Genomic DNA, 23,138 nt, shown 5'->3' with positions numbered 1-23,138 from the left:
TGTTGAAAAACATCCCAGCAGATTTTAAATTCTCTTTGAAAAAAATGTTTTGTATTAGAGGTGTCAGTTTGGCGGATTTTCTTAATAGCATAATTAGAAGGTGCATTTAAAAAGATCCATCCTCTCTTCTCCTCACAACCCACGAGTTACTCTGTTAATGTATTGTTCAGGTTCAAATCAGGAAACTTATATCTTGATCCAGAAGCCTCCCAGTTTTTATAGCCAATCACAAACAGACCCTTCCCCAGAAGGCCCCAGAACAGCAGCCACCAATCATGGCAGCGACAGCCAATCAACAGCAGTGTTTGCTGCAGAAGCCAATCACCAACCCAATTAGAGAAGCAGCAGCCAATCCAAAGCAGCCCTTCTAGCAGCCAACAATTGTCGCTGACAAGCTCCTGCTTGCAGCTGCAGGCAGTCACCCGTCCACCCCATTCACTATCCTTGTATAAGACGAGGCACGTTTTTGAACACAATTTTGGAGCAAAAAAAACATAGTCTTATACATGGAAAAGTATGGTATATGGTTTACCATCTTTCAGAGCAAAGCCCTCCCCAGGCTGCATAAAACATATAGCAGGAGCATGCATATAACGGGAACAGCGTACTTCCAGATGATTTACAATGCAGTAGAATTCACTTGCAGTGCTTCCAACCCAGATAAAATATCTTCCATTTATCCATCCATTCTACTGCGTCTAGCCACAAAGCTGTTGCCAGCACTTACCCTTCGTCTCCTCAGGGCTCACCTCCCTCCTTGAATCGTCAGATGCCTTACTTAGTCCATCAAATTTTGTTTGAACGATAAAAAAAATTGTTCCAGAAGAATAATGTCTCGACCATGATACAATATATATATTAGAAACAGTTGTTTAAACAAAGTGAAATCATTTTAATTAACCTGCAATTACTTAAAACAGGATTAGATTAATGTTACCATTATAAACACATACCCTGATACTTGCAACTTTGTTGGACAGTGTCCTAGAACTTATCATTAAAATGTATACCTTACCAAATTTAATTAAAATGAGCACTTGCTTATATTGTTTTTGTCGGAGGCATCATGGTTTTTTTTTTTAAATGTGCGTGTATTTGTAGAAACAGGGCCATAAGATGCAGCTCAAACAACTGACAAGGTGGTTTTTCCTTGTTAGCAGCTAAATTAGGTCTCATGAGATCACCCAAATGAACTCACTATTCATGACCCGGTGTCAGGTGACACATTCAGCAGATTCTGAAATCCTCTTGACATTGTTCCCCTGGGCGTAACTTCCTAAGCAGCAACATGAACATGGCTATTATGTTTTGTGTATACTATCACAATGGCTGTGAAGGCAAGATTCCACACATTAACGCCTTGTTTTTCTTTTGGGTTTGATATGCAAAGCTCTAGTTATGTCTGAGCACATCTGCTTCCTAACTGTGAAACTTAAACTTCTAGATGGTACCAACTTTACTGTAGAATCTGAATGCCCATGAAAATTTACATTTTTTATTTCTTGTATGTGCCTTCCTTCATTTTATAACCTGCCCACATGCCTATTGCATGGGGGCATATTGATACCTGTATTAGTCCAGAAGGGATTAACAAAATAGAGTTAATGCTAATGGAGTTGCCCTATTGACAAATTTAAAAAGCTTAATCCTAACATGGAGTTGCATCTTGATAATGCTCATATGTTGCATGAGAAGGGCTGTAGCATCTAGCTTTGCCCTTGTAGCAAGAAACTAAAACAGTGACAACCCCCCCCCCGAATATTCTCCTTGTCAATGGTAGTTGCTGAGTAGGGCAGCGATACATATAACACTTGATGACAATGTGTCCCATGGTGACATCTTATATGTTATATTTCCATATTGATGCCAGCTAGAGTGGGTAATGGGTAAAGGTAAATGCACCCCTGACCGTTAGGTCCAGTCGCAGACGACTCTAGGGTTGCAGCGCTCATCTCGCTTTATTGGCCGAGGGAGCCGGCATACAGCTTCTGGGTCATGTAGCCACCATGACTAAGCCGCTTCTGGAAAACCAGAGCAGCACATGAAAACGCCGTTTACCTTCCCGCCAGAGTGGTATCTATTTATCTACTTGCGTTTTGACGTGCTTTTGAACTGCTAGGTTGGCAGGAGAAGGGACCGAGAAACGGGAGCTCACCCCGTCGCGGGGATTTGAACCGCCGACCTTCTGATTGGCAAGGCTCTGTGGTTTATATATGTAATGCAAATTGAAGAATGGGGGTGGGGTGGGCATTCATGAGGCACAATTCTGGCTCCTAATGTATTCATTTCAGTTTACTTTGCATGGGGTATTGTTGTTGTCCTCGGAAAGGAACGATGGCAGCTTGTATTTTTCACAACCGAGAGAGCGCAACAAAGCCCTCCAAAGTCAGTTGAATGATTCTTACCCCTGCCCTGCAAAAGGGAAGTGATGTTTCAATAATTTTATGGAAAGCAGAATCCCCCAGTGAAGGGCGTGGGAGGACAAGGATGATGCATGTTTACCCTGCTTTTATTTTGTAGTTTGGCATTCAGAGGATCCCTTCTTTAGGAGCCCCGGAAAGAATGTCAAAAGGCTGATTCTGCTTCCCTTGAGATAAGTGTGAACTATTTTCGACAGCCAAAACTAGAGCAACAGCTTGAAGAAGCAACGACTTAAGCTACTCAAGAGAACTTTGAATATAAATGAATGTGACACACTTTTTAATGTCAATTGGAAGGGGAGTTGTTTTCACAGCATATTGTTCTTGCTTTGGAATGCCAGGATAAATTAATGACATTAAATTCCAAATCTTTGAACCTGACAGAGATAAAGAAACAAATGGTTAGGGAATGAAAACAGGACTTACAAAAGCTTTCAAATATCTGCACTGGGGTGGTCTGGCCCAGGAAAGCCAGATACATCGTTTTGCGACTGGTTTCCCCTCCCACCACTCATCAAATGCGAAGCTGCATTGTTGAGTGGCTTGAGTGAGGAGGAAATGTGTGTGTAACTCATTTTCTTGCCAGGTATTATCTACTCAAAAGCACCTGCCACCTGCTATTCTCTCTAGGTTGTTTTTTTAAATGTTTTCTCCTGCACCAGTGGTGGGGCACTTTTGAGCTGACATGGAAATGGTTAAACATGCCCCCTTCTTCTCAGCAGTCACTTCCACTACAGGTTTTCCGCTAAACCCCAAACTACTTATAGTTGTTTTGCCTTTAAAAATCAAAGCATTGGAGAAATAATAAAAATACAGTGGTACCCCGCAAGACGAACGCCTCGCAAGACGGAAAACCCGCTAGACGAAAGGGTTTTCCGTTTTGGAGGCGCTTCGCAAAACGAATTTCCCTATGGGCTTGCTTCGCAAGACGACAGCCCATAGGGAAATCTCCAGGACAGCGGGGAAGCGCAGCGCGTCTTCCCCACTGTCCTCGGACCTCCTCCCGCCGCCCGGCATCGGAACGAAGCTCCGATGCCGGGCGGCGGGGGACACCTCCTCCCGCCGCCCGGCATCGGAACGAAGCTCCGATGCCGGGCGGGGGAGCGGGGACACCTTCTCCCGCCGCCCAGCTTCGGATGGCTTTCCTGAAGACTTGGGGTGGGAGGAGGGTTTTCCTTCCCACCGCCAACATTCAGAATGCTGTTCTGAATGTTGGCGGTGGGGAGGAAAAACCCTCCTCCCACGCAAGCCCCGGGAACAGAGGGAAAGCGCTGCGCGCCTTCCCCTCTGTTCCCGTACCTGTCCTGAAGGCTTGCGGTGGGGAGAAAAGCCCTTCTCCGCACCACCAGCCTGGCAAGCGGTTTCCCTAGGAACGCATTAATTGATTTTCAATGCATTCCTATGGGAAACCGTGCTTCGCAAGACGAAAAACTCGCAAGAAGAAAAAACTTGCGGAACGAATTAATTTCGTCTTGCGAGGCACCACTGTAAAAATATCACACAGCAGTTGCTAGATGTAATGTGCTGGCCCTCAGAAGTGGCTATTACCAGATTATCCTAAGAAAAGTATACTTGTGCTTCAGACCTTATACAGTCATACCTCATGTTACATTTGCTTCATGTTACGTTCTTTCAGGTTACGTCCCGCGGAGACCCGGAAGTACCGGAAAGGGTTACTTCCGGGTTTCACCGCTCACGCATGCGCAGAAGCGCAAAATGACACCACGCACATGTGCAGAAGCAGTGAATTGCAACCCGTGCATGCGCAGACGCGCTGCTGCAGGTTGCCCTCTTTTCATGTTGCAAACGGGCCTCCTGAACGGATCCCGTTCGCAACCAGAGGTACCACTGTACATATTTAAAGCATGTGGGGCAGAGCAAGCTTAAATAGCCTGTCACCACTTCTCCCCATTGGGCAAAATCGTCCTCAGGTCATCACATTCTCCTCTAAGGAGATACCATCTCTCCTCTTCCTACAGGGGTGGAGGGGTATGGCAACTTTGTCTCTCCAAAATGGTGAGAATGGCATTATACTGAGTCAGAGAGCAGGTTCAGCTAGCTCCTGGGTTTCAGACAAGGGACATTCTCACCTGGAGATGCCAGGGGTTGAACCTGGGGACTCTGGCATACAAAACAGATGCTCTACCACTGAGCTACAGCCCTTCCCTTTTTGTTAAAAAGCCCAAGTCACCGGGCTGGTTTAAACAGCATGCTCAAAGTCATTGAGGTTGAGGGAAATGACTGTTTGGCCATGTTGAATGGAGAGTTGTATCCACTGCGTTGTGATTTTGCATCCTTTCATAGGCTGAATGATCTTGATCTTGTAATAAGGAACATTATTGACTTTACACAGTGTTTGTTTGTTTGTTAAAAGAAGGTTGTACCAAGGGGCAGGCAGAAGATTGATCCGAGCTTTACTGGGAGATCTCTGGCAGGTTTGCAGTACATCCATGAGGGTTTCTGACACTGAATTGTATAAGAATGACAACAACAAAATGGCTTTCCCCCACCTAAATTAAGTTGCTGAAAGTAAGAAAGCTAGCAAAGTGTGGACTTCTGTGTGAAGGAACTATGCACTCAGTTCAGTTCTGGTACTGGAAACAAATTCATAATGTGCTCAGAGGCACCCTGTTGTTTAATTTTAAGTATAGTTTGTGGTTAGTTTCTTTAAGAGACATGTCTCTAGTATGTAATAGAAACTCCTCTCTCCTCTCTGGCTGTTGCTCCCTCTGTAGCTGAGTGGGAATTCATTGGAACTTTAGTCTTACCTATGTAGCAAGTCCTAACTGCTATGCTGTTCTGTTGTCCATAAAGAACTGCTGCTGAACTTCTCCAGCTTCCTAGCATTAGGGCAGACTCATTGCAAGGTTTCTTCACATGGTGAGTACCCTTTCCCAAAGCCATGCGATACTACACACTTGGGAATCAGCCTCCAAATTATATAATATATATTTTGATTGTTTAGAAGCTGCAGAAGCTATCCCAAACAGGCACCGGTCATTCCTAACAGAAGTTGCACTGGAAGATTGCCTGAGAAATGATGTTAGGCATTGTTCTTCACTTTAGCTGAGGCACTACAAATACTTGTGCAGCAATAGCTAATGCCAGTATATAAGTTTTAGCTACCTGGAGGAAATTCTGCTGAAGAAGCATAATGGAAACTCCCTTTCCCTTTCTTTTCCCTTTCCTATTATTTTACCAAGTCTTGCTATAAAAATAACATTAAAAAAAAGATCAAAATAAGTTTGAATGATTACCCTCGCCCACTTCTGCTACAATACAAAAAACAAAACAAAAACAGCTCACTCCATTTCTACCAAATACAAAGTCCATTGACAGTGTCTGTCTATCCCAGTTATTCATTTTTAAATATGGTTCATTTCATACCAGAGTCCCTTCGCTCTTCTGCGACACTGCTTTTCTGAAGTTAGTTGGAAGCACAATTAAAGCAGAGGTTCCACAGGAAACTTTTAATTAATGGAGGCTGGGATCCAACAGCCATGCTTGAGGGTGAGGCTGGGATCAAAGGATGCATGGCCTCTTTCTTATGCTTTCCTCACTGAGCTGCCTTCCAAGGCTGGGCTCAGTCTAGCCTTGCAAAGCGGCTCAGGATTGGTGTTGCGCTGGTGGCATTGGCGGTGAGGGCTGGGCTGGCACATGGCAGACTCTGTTTGCCCTCCACAGCCCGTGCCCTGCCTCCCCGGTGCACAAGCACCCAAGGCAGCATGAGAACACACAACACCACTGCCAAACACTCCATGAGAATGTGGCCTGTGAGTTGATCGTGTGTCTTAGTTGCGTCAACAGAATTTTATGGGCAATTTTTATTCTGCTCATGTTACAGTTTCCAATGTGTTTATCTTTTATTTTTTTCTTCCTTATAATTTCCTTTCAAGAATTTTAATTACTTTTGCATAATGAGAGTTTGGAAAGTTCTGCTGAGAGTTACACATGACTCTAAAACAGATTATAGATAAAAAAAGAGGTATGTACATAGAAAAATCCACATGCTTCAATGTCAGTGTGAAAAGTAATCATTCTGGCTTTGTTTATATAAGAATGTAAGAAGACATACCTCCCGACATTTCTCCGAAGAACATAATGATAATTTTACTATTTATACCTCACACGTCTTACTGTGTAACCTCGGCCATTCTGGGCGCCTTCCAACATACATAAAAACATAATTAAACATTAAAAAACTTCCCTATACAGGATTGCCTTTGGATGGCCCGGGGGTCAGATAACTCCATACCCTCCAACATTTCTCCAGTGAAAATAGGGGCACCCTAAGGAAAAGTGGGACATTCTGGGATCAAATAAAAACCAGGATGACTTCTCTAAATCAGGGACATCCCTAGAAAATAGGGACACTTGGAGGGTCTGAGAAGAAGCTGCTGGAGCAGGCCTGTGGCCTATTTAGTCCAGCATCCTGTTCTCACAGTAGCCAACTGAACGCCTGAATTATAAAATACAAGAAAACAACGCCACACTTGCTCAGTGTTCTGTTTTTTGGTTGCTGTTTTTTGTTTTTTTTAACAAATGAACTCTTCCAAAGTGTGTGTTAGCAAAAGCCCTGTGCAAAGTTGAGGGAGAATGGAGAGAAATGCAGTGCTGTTACGAAATGAGTTGTGTTTGGGGAATCACAAAAGAAGCCTAAACACCTTTTACGGTAGTAATTTGCAGAAAATGGTTGAACGAAAGAATGTTATGAAAACATGCTCTATTTCATTTGTTTTATTTAGAAACCAAGTTTGTGTTTTAAGTGATTTTATTTACAAGTGAATATTGTCAAGTTCTGATTACAGTGGTACCTTGGTTTACGAATTTAATCCATTCCGGAAGTCCGTTCTTAAACCATAGCGTTCTTAAACCAAGGTGTGCTTTCCCATAGCAGTGGGGGAGTCAATTTACAAATTGAACACACTCAATAGGAAGCGAAACATGTTCTCATTCCAAGGCAAAGTTCACAGACCAAACCACCTACTTCTGGGTTTGCAGCGTTCTTAATCCAAGTTGTTCATAAACTAAACTGTTCTTAAACCAAGGTACCACTGTAGTTCACTCTGTTAATGAATGACTATTATTCAGGATTACTCCTGGATGTATATGAGATACAGAGTGAGTGAGTGAGTGGGTAAGAGACAGACAGACAAAGAGAGAGACTGGGCACATTTTTCAGATTTAAATATTTCACAACCTATGGCGTATTGATTAGTTTCCTCCACAATATGACAGTATGGAAATTTTCTCTTCATGATTATGCAAACCACCAAAATACCCATAATTAATTTAACACTTCCAGATTTTTACTGCAATCCACATGCCTTTCAATATGCAAATACTACAGGCATTTAAGATTCTAATGTGAAAAGCAATGATTAAACCACTGCCACATGCATTCCTGCTAGCCATGTTAGGTAAAATTGAGGACTGCCTCTAATGTTATGTTGAAAATACACGGTTGTACTCTTGGGAGAGGCAGTCATATTTATGACAATGTAATGTCTGACTGATAATAGAATAGATTGAAGATAATAGTAGAGTAGATTGCAGAGTAACTCTGGAGGTCTTGTGTGTCCTCTCCAAAAGAAGTGTGCATTATTGTTCAAGCATGACATTGCCACAGACGTTTAGGAATATGAGACACTTGAGAATAATCTTTTGTAAGTAATGTTTAAAGGCACTGGTAAATGTATTGGAATAAAGTAAACATTAGAAAACTACTGTGGCTGATTTTCAACAAGTAGCAGTAGCATACTACTCAAGAGAGTTTTTTAACACTCCTACACATTTTCAGCTTTAGTTTGTCAGTGTAGACGGCCACTTAAGCTCAAACAGTGTGTGCTTCATGAACTATTTCATCCATGGCTCTGTAAAATGTCATGAGATTCTGGACAATTTATATCTGTTTTGCTACTATATTCATTTGGGGAAAGGTTTTCTTTATGTTAAGATGGTAAATTCCAGTCACAAAGATGTGCGTATCATAATATTTTGTAAGCAGTTAATTAGTTATTGCAGCCAACAGATCTTTGGACCATGTCTCGGCACTATTAATACCATAGGTATCAACATTATATTTATTGTAATTTGGAACTGATGTAGAATATATTGTATAGAAGAGATAAGCAAAGTTTCTACTCATTTGAAGGGAATGTTGCTTGCAGGGAGCAGCATATCCATTTGGCTATTAAGCTGCAGTCACATTGGGACTGGCCTAAGCAACACCTCCACTCAGTGATAACAGAATTAACTTGTGAGTTACAAACTGAATGATCCTTCCTGTTGCAGTTCCCACAGTATCCAGTTGCTGATGGGAGACTCTTTGATCCAATGGAGTGATCTGTCAGTGGAACAGGGTTCAAGAAGGCCTTTAGTGAGTGAGTCTCCCTCCTACACTATGCCCACCTGCTCTGGAGGTGATGGGGGAAGGAGTTGCTAAAGGTTCCCTCACTCCTCCTTTCACTAACAGAAGGCTCTGCTGGATCAAAGAGCTTTCCATCAGAGGGTGGGACACCAATTGGATAACCCAGCAAATCTTAACTACATCTGAATGTATATGTTTCTATTTGCTTTATTGCATACTATTGAATTTATTTTTTATTGTGCCACAAATTTTTATTTGCTTACACATGTATTTTACATGCTTTCTCTTATGACCTATGGTCAAGACAGTGAAACTTCTTTTCTCTCAGTAGTACCAATTATTTTTAGCCTCAGCTACAACTTTGACCCCCCCCCCAAAAAAAAACACCTCCTGTGGAGACCAGGTGGAGAATTGCTGTTATTGCCGCACCATGGCTGCTGTACTGGCGCCAACCCATTTCCGTGACTTCAGCAATGAATGTAGCATGAATAGTGTTTGTAGCCATCTCTTGTGCTGTGTGCTTCTAGTTCAGAAGTGACACAGACAGGACTCCCTATGAGAAGAGAGGGTGATGCTGTGGAGATATAAAAGTGGAAGAGGCCAAGGATACATGAAAGGTCAAGGTAAGCTTCCCTCTTCTGTTTAGGATGGGAGGGGACACAATTCTGCTAGAGCTAGGGATCTGGCAATGCCAGCAATTGAATTGCTACTGTTTCTTAGTGCTTTAAAATTACAGGTATTTTGTATCTTTAGATGAGTGGCCACAGTTAGCTTTGTATTAGACATAAGGGGTTGTAAACTGTGTCCAGCTCTTGTCCTCTTCCACCCAAAGTTACACCATTGATATCAGTGGGTCGACTTATTTCTAGAATATATGCTTAGCATAGATACTAAATCAGTAAATGATCTGGGAAGCTCCTATGCTGTTATGAAGGTGTGTGGATTTCTGTCACACACACTCATCTTTGAAATAATCATCTTCATATATACAATGGTACCTCGGAAGTCCGTTTGACTTCCAAAATGTTCAGAAACCAAGGTGTGGCTTCTGATTGGCTGCAGGGAGCTCCTGCAGCCAATTGGAAGCTGTGTCGGACATTCAGGTTCCAAAGAACATTCACAAACTGGAACACTCACTTTTGGGTTTGTGGTGTTCGGGAGCCAAAACATTTGACTAGCAAGCCATTTGAGATCCAACGGTATATATATTTTTAATAATGATCTGTAGCCCCAAAATGCTGCTTCAAGTAAATGCCTTCCAGCCTCTATCAAATAAATGCATAGTAGAGTAAGAAACTTTGTTTCCTTTTATCAGGTGAGCTTCTCCTGGCCCAGCGAGTTGCATTGATCATTTCCACAGGAGGCCCCAATTTAATGGCTCGACAGAATAAACTCCCTGCCGATTGTGTATTTCTAGGGCTTCCTCTGGTTCCTGCTGACATTAATGGGGCAATTTCCACTGGCCCATATTCAAGAGACATTTGAAGGTGTAAAGATGCCTTCATGTATGAGGAAGCATCACTTATGCTCCTGTTTAGGTGAATTTGGGCAAAGGCCCTTGACTTCAGTTAAAGGAACAAGAATGAGCATTTGTAAAAGCATTTTCTGATGGGATATGATAGGTGCATCTGCTGTTATCTCAGTTACTGAAACTATTAAGTTTAATAGGAACTCTACGAGCTGCACACCTGATGTGTTTGTGCACTTTTGATGGACAGGGAGCCAGTATTTCAGAATACCTTTGTATGTTGAAAGGCATCTAAACTGAGAATCACTATTTATTTCTCTACTACATTGTTTTAGTAGCTGTGAAAGGAAGCAATAAATATAACCAAAGAAAGGAGAATCTCAGATAATTGAATTGGTTTGAGGAATGCTTTTAATTACCCCCTTTTAATTTAAGAATACTTTTTAAAAAAAACTTTAAAAGGCTTAGCAGAGAATAACTCAGTATATGTTAAAGAAATTAAAGAAAACAGAGTGAAGCCTGATGGGAGCCTATTCTTATTTAAAATGTGAATCCTCTATTTTTAGTTTATCTTTTCTTAATTAGAATGGATTTATTGCCAGAATAGTTCTCCAAAGCAGTGAAATCAACAGAATATTCTGCAAAGGTTAAAATAATTGTATTAAGGACTAATGATCTGAAGATGGCAGCATTGGGCGAGATACTTCATTCTTTATCCTAACAAAAGCTTTGTGAATCAGAATCTACCATAGATGCTGCATACAGGAAATAAATTACATTTGCAGTAGCTTTTTCTTATTATTCATATGAAGAGTTGTTCTAAATATACGGTATTGATAAAAATTAGAACTTGGCAGATACAAATTACATTTTACCATCTGGACATTTTATCTTTAGTTTATCTATATATATATTCTCAAAACTCAGGCTTTTCAAAGACTGTTATCCCTTATAAAATGAAAATGAGTTATTTTGGCATGTATATACGGTGATGGAATACATCCCTTTTAAAACACTAATTCCACTAGTTCTCTGTTATCGGCAACCTTACGCATAAGCATAAGTGAATTAAATTCTAGAGCATCTTTGGCAGACAGGTAAATAATACCCCATTTCTACAAATGAATAGATGTGACAAGAAGATTGCAAACTATTCCACACAATGGCTTGGATCTTAACTAGGCATCCACAAAGAGAAGGGCTTCTACTGTTCACAAAGAGAACTGGGATCACTAGCATCCTGCTAACAGAACTGGGGGAGGTATTTGCCAATTCTCTTTTCTCCTGGCTCCTGCACGGCCTCTTGTGTTGTTCCAGAGGGTCCCCTAACTCTCCAGAGAAGATTTTCAAAGGGCAGAAGAGGTGAAAGGGGAAATTGATGGAAGTTGCTTCCATTGCTGGGAGCATACTAATGCTAGATGAAGCCTAGGTAGGACCCATGCCCATGTTATTTCTAGATCCTTTAAAATCTATAAAATGAGGGAGGGGGCTAGTCAAAATGAAAGGAAGAGAAAATGCTGTCACCTACCTTAGTTACCTTGGCTGCTGGCATTAAACCTGAGATGGCTTAGATCATCAATTTTGCATTCCAGATGTTCTTGAACCGCAGTTCCCATTATTCTTGGCCATTGGTTTTGCTGTTGTGTATTGTCATTGTACAACATCTAGAGGGCTCAACACTGGCTATTCCTGGCTTAGATTGCATTCTCTCTGCAACAGAAATAGTGACATCAGATAGAACAGGAATTAACACCATGACTATACAACCATGTATCCCTCTCCAGAAATATGCCATTATTCATTAGCCTGTGCTAATTTGTTTGTCTCCCTGTGTTTATAGATGACTTAATCACACAGAGTCAAAACACACGCTCCCTGTACCTCCAGATGCTAAGATGAGTGCAATGGCCATTGTCCCCGATGACAACCACTCCCTTTCATTTTTAAATTTATTTTTGGCCAAGCACATACAAGCTGAATTTGCACCAGTTAAAGGAGTGTAAATTGTGAGTCAACTGTATTCAGAGTAATATGAGTAATTCCTATATCTTGAAAACCACAGGAGATAAAGGCCATGATCTATGGAGAATGTGGAACTAGCTCTGTGGGCCTGAGGACTTTTTAGGTTTGTTTTCCTCAAACAGCAGCTCCCGATGCCTCGTGGCAAACTGATAGAAGCATTCTAAAAAGCACTTTCTGATAAGCAATGGAAGTCAGCTGTTCCATGAAAAGTCCATTATTCCACTTGGCTAGTGCAAGTCCCGTACGTGTGCTTTAAATGGCTTTTGGGATCCCTGCCAACAGTGGATCACATGGAGAAGGTGGTTAAAATCAACAGCAAAACAGCCTTGCAACCTTGTGTTTCTTCCTAATGTACTGCAGAAACACCACCTGGTGGTAATCATACTATACTATCAGGCTAACTTTCAGATTATGTGCAGCTTGACCATTCTGTTAAATAAACTGGTGCTAATTCAGGCTTTCGGGTTTTCAAGAATACCTACACATTCGTCTTGACTAAGATTACAAATTCAAACCTGCAGGTTCTTTCACAACTCTCCTACAGAAGGTCTTTTTGCATCTCATTTTTCACATAGGTAAACAACAACAGCAATTTATTATTTATACCCCGCCCATGTGCCTGGGTTTCCCCAGCCACTCTGGGTGTCTTCCAACAAAAGATTAAAAGTACATTAAAACATCAGTCATTAAAAACTTCCCTAAACAGGTCTGCCTTCAGATGCCTTCTAAAAGTCAGATAGTTGTTTATTTCCTTGACATCTGATGGGAGGGCATTCCACAGGGCAGGTGCCACTACCGAGAAGGCCCTCTGTCTGGTTCCCTGTAACCTTGCTTCTCACAGTGAGCGAACAGCCAGAAGGCCCTCGACGCTGGACCTCAGTGTTCAGGCTGAACGATGGGAGTTTGAGATGCTCCTTCAGGTATACAGGACTGATGCTGTTTAGGGCTTTAAAGGTCAGCACCAACACTTTGAATTGTGCTTGGAAACGTACTGGGAGCCAATGTAGGTCTTTCAATACTTGATTATTTCCATGGCTGCAGGGCTTATTTCAGGCGGAACTCACCGGAACTGAGTCCTGGCACCTCTTTGCTGCATTCTGTCACCTCTGTAGTGTTGCTGTGCCATTTCCCTGCATGGCGCTTGGGGCAGCATGACAGAGGTGGCAGGCATCACGGTGTTTTTTGGGGTGCTCCTCCCCAAAAAGCTCAACCAGTTCCGGCACCTCTTTTTCTAGAAAAAAATCCCTGGATGGTTGCAGTAATGCCACCAAAAACTAATGGAGTAGGAAAGGGTGGGTGGGAAGGAATGGAAGCATTTTCAGAGCAGGATGCACCAGGCTAAGCGATGGCCCCTCCTGGCATGGGCAAGTGACTGAGGCCTTCAGGTGTTTCTATTGTTTATTGTTTGTCACTCCATAGAAGAACTCTGAGAAGGAGGAAAAGAATCAAGCAGAGGCTCGACACTCTTTTCCATTTAGGGGGTTACTATTTCCTGCTAGCAGTAAAAGCTTAACTTTGCAGAATTGTTTGCATTGTTGAATTAAAAGCTAAAGGTTGCAGATATGTTAATAAAGCTAAATGTGCTCCATAGGGACACAGGTGGCGCTGTGGTCTAAATAAACCACAGAACCTAGGGCTTGCCAATCAAAAGGTTGGCGGTTCAAATCCCCATGACAGGGTGAGCTCCCGTTGCTCTGTCCCAGCTCCTGCCAACCTAGCAGTTTGAAAGCACGCCAAAAAAGTGCAAGTAGATTAATAGGTACCACTCTGGCGGGAAGGTAAAACAGTGTTTCCTTTTGCTGCTCTGGTTTCACCAGAAGCGGCTTAGTCATGCTGGCCACATGACCTGGAAAAACTGTCTGTGGAGCGGACAAACGCCAGCTCCCTCGCCTGTAAAGCGAGATGAGCTCCACAACCCCACAGTTGTTCGCGACTGGACTTAACTGTCAGGGGTCCCTTTACCTTTTCCTTTAAATATGCTCCATAAGGTGGCTATGCAGTAAGAAGGTAGCACAACTGAGTTCAATGGAGCTTACTCCCAGGCAACTACGTATAGGATTGCAGCCATGCCACTTGACTGATCAGGGATGTGAACCTGGGACTCCCTACCTAAACTTCAGCATTGTAGCCAGCCACTACTTGGCCATTTTCAGCTTCCTAATATATGACTGTCAGTTAATTCTAATAACTGGGTATTACACCATGCACTGCAGTTGTTTTGGATGTGTGTGTGCATTAATATTATATATATGGATCAATACAGCTGCCTGCATTTTGGATTCTTTCTTTGTAGCATTTCATGATATGCCTGCATTTCAAAACTGTATATAAGTGTATGTATATGTATATATAACCTGTGCCTTTTTTGTTGATTTTGTGTGTATGTGGGCGAAGATGGTTTGGAATAATTTAACATATTCAAGCAAACACTTCATACTTACTGGCTGCTACAAAGGTGCACGTGTACTGCCTCAACCATAGGTGCTTCCTTCCATGAATCATGCTGATTCTAATGGCAACACTTCTTAAACAGATTTAGGACGGAGCCGGAGGAAATAAATCAGAGCGTCCCTGATTTTGCCCTTTGTGGGAAAATTACATTTAAAGTACTGAAATGTGTATGTCCTTGATTGAACTTATTTAAAAAACATGAAATTCTGAAGTAGTGGTGTACGCAAGCGAAAGCCCTGATGACATGCTTTCTTTGAACTTGTGCACACATCCGGACTCAGGGGCATCTATTTCTCTTTCTTACAGTGCTATTTTTTCACTATTGAATTTGGCCTTTGTAAGCAAGACGGGCAACTCCGGGCTTACGGAGCAGGGCTTCTGTCTTCCATTGGAGAACTCAAGGTAGGAATGTAAACAATAAATATACATAAGCCTGCATTATTTATGGCTAATAACCAGCTCTCTGCTGCATAAAGATACATATTTCTTGTGTAATTCGAGGCTGATTGTATTTACCTCTTTCTAAACGGCCCTGGTAACCGTTAGTACATGTGTTTTGGAGTGCTTGAAAAACACATTTCAAAAAGGTGCCCGATTCCAAATAAAGCATTCATTCCTTTTCCACAAGTGCATGGATTTGAAAGAAACAGAGTGGCAAAATGGGCAGTGCAGTCCTAACCTCCAAGCAAAGCCATTGGAGAGTGTTTGAATGAAGCAGAAATACCTCTCTTCCAGGCTCTACCAGAAGCAGGGCTCTGCCAACGTGTGGGCTTTTGCCAAAAGCACATTGAAATGATACTGGTAAAAGACATAAACTTGAGGCCGGGGATATATTTTGGGGGTTCTTGATCTTTAAAAACTCCTTCCATTTGTGTAAACAATCTATAACATTACATCGGTCTAAATTTTATTTAAAAATAATTCTATTGATGTTGTAAAACATTTCTGGCAATCTGAAAACACGCCATCCGAAAATGCCTGTTGCCATAGGCAACCTTCCAATATTTAAGTGTGTCTTTTCCAGAAGGTTTATTTTCTTAAGCAGAATTAAAAAAAAACCTCACAATGAAGAAACCTACAGTGTAGTGAGGCTAGCAACTTGCAGCGTGGTTTAACAATCAATCTCTCTTCACATGTAACTCTGAGAGTTGTAGCTCTGTGAAGGGAATTGGGAATACCCTCTAAGTGTCCCGATTTTTCAGGGACAGTCCCGGAATTACAAAAACCATCCCAGTTTCGGATTTGATCCTGGAATGTCTCTATTCCTCTTGCCAGTGCTGCTGCTATTTTTACCAATATATTCATTTCAACACACACTTTCTGCTAATATAAGCATTTTTATAAACATTATCGGTTGGAGAACTGAATTGCAAAAACTGGGTATGTGTGAATTGCAAACAGATAGCTGTGTTGTTTGCATATTGTTTTAGAAAGTGTGAATTTAATAGATTCACCTTTAAATTAGAACTGAGTTGAATTTCTATCCCATCTGCATCTCCACATGTTTTGAACAACACGTCTGGAGAGGAACAAGTGTGGGAATGTCTGATTTAAAGTGTGCCTGCCTTTGATATTGAACACTTAAAAACATATATATACAGACAACCCCCTATCTGCACAGGGGTTGTGTTCTAGGTCATTTTGCATGACGGCAGAGAATGTATAAGCCCGTTATGCCCCGCTTTTGGCTAGCTTACAGTTTATCGTATTGTCTGAACCAATGAAAGTGATTGTGCTTTGTTTCAAACAAGCCAATTTCAAACTATAGTTTCCAAATCTGGCCTCTTTAAAGTCAGCATAGTTAAATGTCAAACACTATTCTGGCCCTGCTGACTGTGGTGAAGCCACGCATAGGAGCATCTGGGATCAGACTGTGGGGACCCTGAAAGAGGCTGGGCCTGTTCACGCTCCGCTAAACTATAGTTTAATATGGTGTCCAAACACAGCAAATTCATTTCTCTCTCTTATCACAAGGATGCTGTTCAATTGCTCTTTTGGAAATACATGCATGTCCTCCTTTGCTTCCTCTTATCACTATAATCTATCTATCTGTTTGCATAGTCCTTCCCTAGCAGTATTTGTGTGAAAGGGTAATAATGTCTTCTATCAACATACAATTTTTAAAAAATTATCAACTGTTCGCCATATATCTATTTCACTTGTAGACTGAAATGCATTTTCAAGATACGATATTGACTGTCACACAAATGGCATAAGTTGTGTGAATAACATCGTAAGATTAAATTTTACTTGTAAAATGGGCAAACGTTTATTGCCTGGAGAAGCTGGTAATTTGCGCTACCCCAGTAATTCTGCTTGGAATATTTATTGATAACTGTCTCTTCAAGGTTGATGATTTAAGCCGCTTATGCATATGGGGCAGAGATAGCTCTTAGTTGTTTTCGATTATGTCATCATTTGGGGGAAAGGCTCTTACAGCAACTAACAATTTTTTGAATAAAAATTGATTCATCCTACTGATGATTAAAGGCCACTCTACATAAAATGGGTGAGACTAGCAACTGTGTTTGAGAGCATACTATGCTATAAAAGCTGGGTGTACAGAAACACTTGAGCATTCTGTAATATAATTTAACAGATGATGTCGTGTGTTTTGCAGCACGCTCTGTCTGATAAAGCCAATGTGAAAACATTTGATCCAAAGACAACCTGCTTGCAAGAATGCCTTATCACGACTTTCCAGGAAGCTTACTTTGTCTCTGAAAGTTTTGAAGAAGCCAAAGAAAAAATGAGGCAAGTTCTCTCACTTGACCCTTAAAAACAACCCCCAAATCTAATTTTCTCTTATCTGAAGGCACAGAAATAGGAGTTAATTTTCTTTCTTTTCTTTTTTTTTAAACTTTCAGGGACTTTGCAAAATCAATCAACCGTCCCTTTTCAGTATATTTCAACCCATACACCCAAAGCATTGAAATTCTGAAAGACACCAGAAGTATTGAAAACGTTGTCCAGGATCTTCGGAGTGACCTGAACACAGTGTGTGACGCTTTAAGCAAAATGAACAGATACTTGGGGATATGAGTTATCCAGTGTTGCGGGATTTGGAGTGTAGCTACCTTAACACCATTATACGATGCGATGTCTGTTCCTTCTCTGTTGCATGACCGTTACACTTCCTTAGTGTGTGATATTATCCGACTGTAGCTTCAGATACGCCAGTGCTAACATGCAGATCCGCAAGGAAGTGGAACATGTATCCTTTGCTTATTTGTTTAAATGTTTAGCTTGCCACGCAGCTTTTAAAAAGCTCCCAGGGCAGCTTACAAGCACATAAAATGAATACACTTCAATAAAAAGCAAATACGTCAATAAAAATGCACATATCAAAGACAAAAAAAGCATCCATCATCATCATCATCAAGCAATAGCAGCTGTAAACAAAATTACAATAAGAACTGCATTTTAAAAAAAGTTTATGTTCTCTGATACTAAATGGTTCTCACTAGCCTAGCAGGCAGATCTGATGACTTCAGTTGAGGGGATTGTACCATAAATGTGACACCACAACAAAAAAGGCACTGTCCCTTGTACCAGCCACCTTGATCTCAGGCAATGCTGGCCCAAGCATGCCTCAAAATGGCACTCCATTTCCCACCAGCGAGGAAGGGACGAGTGAAAATCAGGAACAGGGGGCAAAGGAGAGAAAGATTGACACTGGGATCTGCTGCCTTTGTGGATCTGCCGCCTGAGATGATCACCTCCCCTAGCCTCATGGGTGGGCCGGCCCTGTACTTAAAGCAGGGCCAGAATGGGGAAGTTCATGCAGAGAGTACCTGGGAATCAACCTATTTAAAGATCTAAAAGTTTAGTCCAACACTTTAAATTGTGTCCTGAAACAAACTGGGAATTAGTGTGATTCTTTCCACATAGGCATAATGTGCCACCGAGCGATCCAAAACCTTGACAAGGAGAAGCACAGTGGGGGACATTGGCAGATGCACTACTGCACCCAGCGCTCTGCCACCTTCTGAACCAGTTGATGTTTCTGGAAAGTTCTTAAAGGTAGTGCCATGCACAGTACATTACAACAGTTCCAGTTTTGAGGTTATCAAGGAATCCATGGCCACGTCACTCTCCTCTAGAACTGGTTGCACAGATGAAGCTGCTGAAAGGAACTTGGGTCTCTGGGAGCACAATAAGGTCCAGGAGACTGTCTAAGAATATACTTCCTTGATATAAGCCTGCAAAGCCCTGATATAGCCAGAAGTTCAGACGTGTTTATGAGCTGGTTTACACACGTTCGCTCATTCATCACTTTGCTACTTCAGCTTTGAGTGTTGATTTGCATGTCTGACCCAAATGAACACCTCATCATGAGCTCAACCACAATGCTTTACAGTGCAGCCCTCACTTTCAGCTGTAGGTCATTGAGTGTTGAGTAATAAAGTGATGTACAGAGATATGCGAGGCCACCCTTAACACCATACATAAATGTGGTATTGAAAAACCTGACTTGGAATTGATTTTGTTTTCTTTATGACGTGGTGGTTGTTTTTTGTTTTAAAGGAAAATGTAACAAATGTCTCCTCTTTTTTGTTAGCAATGCACATTCCCCTCTTCCCTCACATTTTTACAACCACTGGGTTCCCACCAGAACTTGAGCAGCAAAGAACTGCAATCTTTTTTGTTTTCCATGTTCAGTGGAGACATATTTCTTGCTTGGCTGGTGATGACTGTTTTTGTCCCTGCGCCTTTAGATTCAACTGTGGTTTATGTGACATGGTGAAGAACATAATATGTCTCTGTTAAATGGCCTTTGGGGTATAATATACATAATGGACAGTTATTTCCAAACATTGAAGCACCTTTTCATTTTGTGTGTGTAGCCCTGTTCCACTTGCATATCATACAGAAATCCCTAATTTATAGATCCCACCAAATAGTAAAAAGATGCACAACATCGTTCTTCATATATTTTTCTTGAAAGATGGCACATAAGAAATTAAAGGCTGCAATCTTTTGAACTCAGCAAGCTTGCTTCAGAGTAAATATGCACTTAGTTATCTCTGTAATTCTTAACTAATTGTTATATGAAAAGAATTATTACAATGCGTCAATCGATAGTAGTAACGCCTTAGTAGGATGTTTAATCAGGCACAATTTTTCTCAACTAAATAGGAGATATCTAGTTGCTAGTTTAAAATTCTTCTTAAATCATAGCCTAAATCAAGAGATATAATTTATGATAACTCTGTGTGTCCATGTGTATGATTAGCTATAAAGAAAGCATCTGTCTTTCACAGGGGGCAAGCTATGACTACAAACAGCTTTTTTAAAAAAAATAAATAAGGAAATCTTAATTTGTAATTGAATGTGACAAATTAATCACAAAATGCACTTGGCTCTAGAGAAATTGTAGATTCTAAATTAGCTGTGGAAATCCTGACATGATTTTCTCTTGCTTGCAAATTATCTGGGGCCATCATATACTCCTTGCTGCATTATCCAGAATATTCCAATGGATTTTTCTAGATGTGTGTAAGTGGTGTTTATTTAGTGGGTCACTTTCACATGCACAAAAGAGGGCTGTTAAAGCTGAGGAAATTCCGATTCCTTACAAGTAAACGGATGAGCATGGAAGTCATCTTTTTGTAACAATTGCGGTCTAATTTCTGAAATGAAAGCAGTCTGGGCAGCCTAGGTTAGTAGGAACAGTAGCACTTCAGGGATGGATCAATGATATTTTTTGAAATTGCTTGTTCAGATTAGAATAAGTGCTCATGCACTAAAACAAACATCAAAAGTAATATTAGTACCATACAGCTAACTTTTGGGAAGACTGACAAGACCCTAATGAACAAACATTATGCTCTGTCTCTCTGGCTTTCTAGCTTGCTACTTTACTTCTAGGTCACATTATTGCTAATTCTCACCTCTCTACTCTAAACTCTGGCTTTACCTGTTGAGGGAGGGCCCCCTCACCCATTTGCCATCGCCTGCTGAGCCTTCTTGATCCCTTTGTTCTCTTAATGGCCGTTCACCCAGGTGCTCACAGGAAACTAGACTGGCTTAATTAGATTTTAACACTTGCTGGATCCACAGATTAGAGAGGTCTGGCACCTAGTTTAACACCCCAAGCCTTGATTAAATTCTAACACTTGCTAGATTCAGGGATTATAGGAAACTGGCACCCACAAACTCATGATACATCTTAAAGTCCATCCCTGTGGGAGTCATAAAGCCACGGTAAAGGCTTGTAATATTGCAGGGTGCCCCCTGACCTCGGCTGACCAGCACTCTGAGCTTTACAATGTATTGGAATGTGTTGACCTTAAAGGGAGTTGTATTTCCTCTGGGCAGTGATGACCCTATATGGTGATGGGGGCAATAAAAGCCTTGACCGGATGAGGTAACGTGAGACATTGGCAAACGGCCATGCGGCTGGAGAGAGAGAAAGGATAAAAAAGAAACTGCATGGGGGAGAGAGAAGTTCGAAAGGAGCTGCTCATACCATCATGAAAATATTGCTGGCTCTCTGTGTCTTTATTTTATGCTAAACTGCACCATTTGTAACGGCTGGCTCCGACACATCCCTGGCATCTGCAGGTGGGGTTGGAAATACTCTAGTCCAAAACCTCAGAAACCTGTGGCCAATCAGTGTAGGCCATACTGGTGCCCTCCAAATGTTCTGGGCTACAGTCATTCAGTGTCATGAACTGGCAGGATACAGGGGAGGTGGGAGAGGAGGAGGAGAATCCCAGTGCCAGGTATAGCCAGGACTGGGGCAACTAGGGCAAGCAGAGGAATGGGGAAGGAAGTACTCGCGGGGTGATGAAGGATGGCAAGGAGATGGGTGTCAGTGCACAGGAACCAGAGCAGCAGGACCCAGAGCCAGACGGGCCCCTGTCTCCACAAACACCGTGGGCTCTGAGGCAGAGGGAGGACCGAGAGGGGCGCTCTAGGAGGCTGAGGCAGGCAAGGGCCCACACCCCAGGTCCCTAGCTGGCCAGGTGGAGATTGCTAGCTCTGGGAGGAGGTGTGTGATTCCTCAGCTGAAGTAGGCTGAGGACAGGTGAGGCTCACCTGCCTCATCAAGCACAGAAGCTGCAATCAGCATGCAAAGTGCAAAGGGGAAACAGAGCTGAGGTGCTGTGTCTGCTCAACTGCCCATGTTGATGGACCTTGGCTTGGATGCTCCTGGACCTCTATGGGACTGTGCTTTGGGTTTGACTCTGGACTGTATCCTGACTGCTGGACTTCATATTTGGCCTACTTGGATTGACCCTGTACTGTGTTTCCTGACCTTCGGACCTTGGACTTTGCTTGTGTGGATTGATCCTCAGAGTTTGAACTTCGGACTTGATATACTGACTTGCTGCCAGGTAGGTCAGGGGTTCAAGACATTCAGGGATGATGGGAGTTGTACTCAAAAGCATCTGGAGGGCAGCATGGCTGACATAGGCAATACTGAGCTAGATGGAACAGTTGCCTGACTCAGTCTAAGGCTGGAATAGCCAAACTAGCTTCTTGGTGAGGTGATTAAGGGGCTTGGTGTGAGGTGGTGAATGGGTGGACAAACAAAGCTAGAATTTGGAGTAGAGAGTTGCAGTGATGTAGGCCAGATGTGAACCAACAAGCTGGAAGAATGCAGAGAGACAGAATAATGATGTCTGTTTGAATCCAAGGCTGTGACTATGGGAAAAATAAAATGCTTTGGGAGTGTTGATGTTGGGAACCCCTCCACTGTAGGCTCAGGTTTTATATATGTATAAGTAAGCCATATATCATAAAGACACCACTGTCTCTGCTGTGCCTCATTCCAAAAGGAAACATGGCCTGGATCCCCTGGAATCTCATATCGTTTGGAGACTGGGGTGGCAGGCAGCACTGTTTTAGTCCTCACACCAGGAGCAGCCACTGAAAAGGAGCAAGCGAGCCTTGGCCAGAGGTTTTGCGGATTTTGTTGTGTGCCACGCTTAAAGAGCACCTAACAACTCTCTTGTAGCTCTTCACCAGGAAATTGCAGGTTATCGAGATTTACTTCAGTGGCTCTCAAAACCTCTATGACAGAAATAATAGGATTTACTTGACTTCATCAGGTAATCAAACACAAAAGAATAATGACCGTAAAGCAACCTACCTCCACTCTGAAAACAACTAGGGTCAAGCTGTCCTTGATGCTTTCTCCTCTTTTAAAAAGTAGTTGTGAGGAAGAAGCTGGCAGGCTGGCTGCTTGCTCATGAGTAGCCTCAGCACTAATTATCATAGATGGGCTCTGGTGAAGTAGGGTAGAGGTTGATGAGAGGCTATAAGCCTTCAGACTCCTCCCTGAAAGGTTATACAGTGGTACCTCGGGTTACATACACTTCAGGTTACAGACTCCGCTAACCCAGAAATAGTACCTCAGGTTAAGAACTTTGCTTCAGGATGAGAAGAGAAATCGTGC

General features: G+C 42.1%; 1 protein-coding gene across 1 annotated transcript in view; it reads left to right on the top strand.

Moving 5' to 3' along the window:
- The window catches only part of TPH2 (tryptophan hydroxylase 2), a 66,169-nt gene extending 46,965 nt beyond the window's left edge, over window positions 1–19,204 (top strand). Inside the window, exons 9-11 of the mRNA XM_080971203.1 lie at window positions 15,038–15,133; window positions 17,352–17,485; window positions 17,599–19,204. Coding sequence (XP_080827329.1) covers window positions 15,038–15,133; window positions 17,352–17,485; window positions 17,599–17,773 — 405 coding nt within the window. The 3' untranslated portion in view covers window positions 17,774–19,204. The remainder of the gene's footprint in view (window positions 1–15,037; window positions 15,134–17,351; window positions 17,486–17,598) is intronic.
- Window positions 19,205–23,138: the final 3,934 nt, after the last annotated feature.

This window comes from Podarcis pityusensis (genome assembly GCF_964106645.2).
Source record: "Podarcis pityusensis genome assembly, chromosome: 10".
Taxonomy (NCBI): Eukaryota; Metazoa; Chordata; class Lepidosauria; order Squamata; family Lacertidae; genus Podarcis; species Podarcis pityusensis.
The sequence above is the reverse complement of the archived record's forward strand: the minus strand, read 5'-3'. Positions and strand labels throughout refer to the sequence as shown.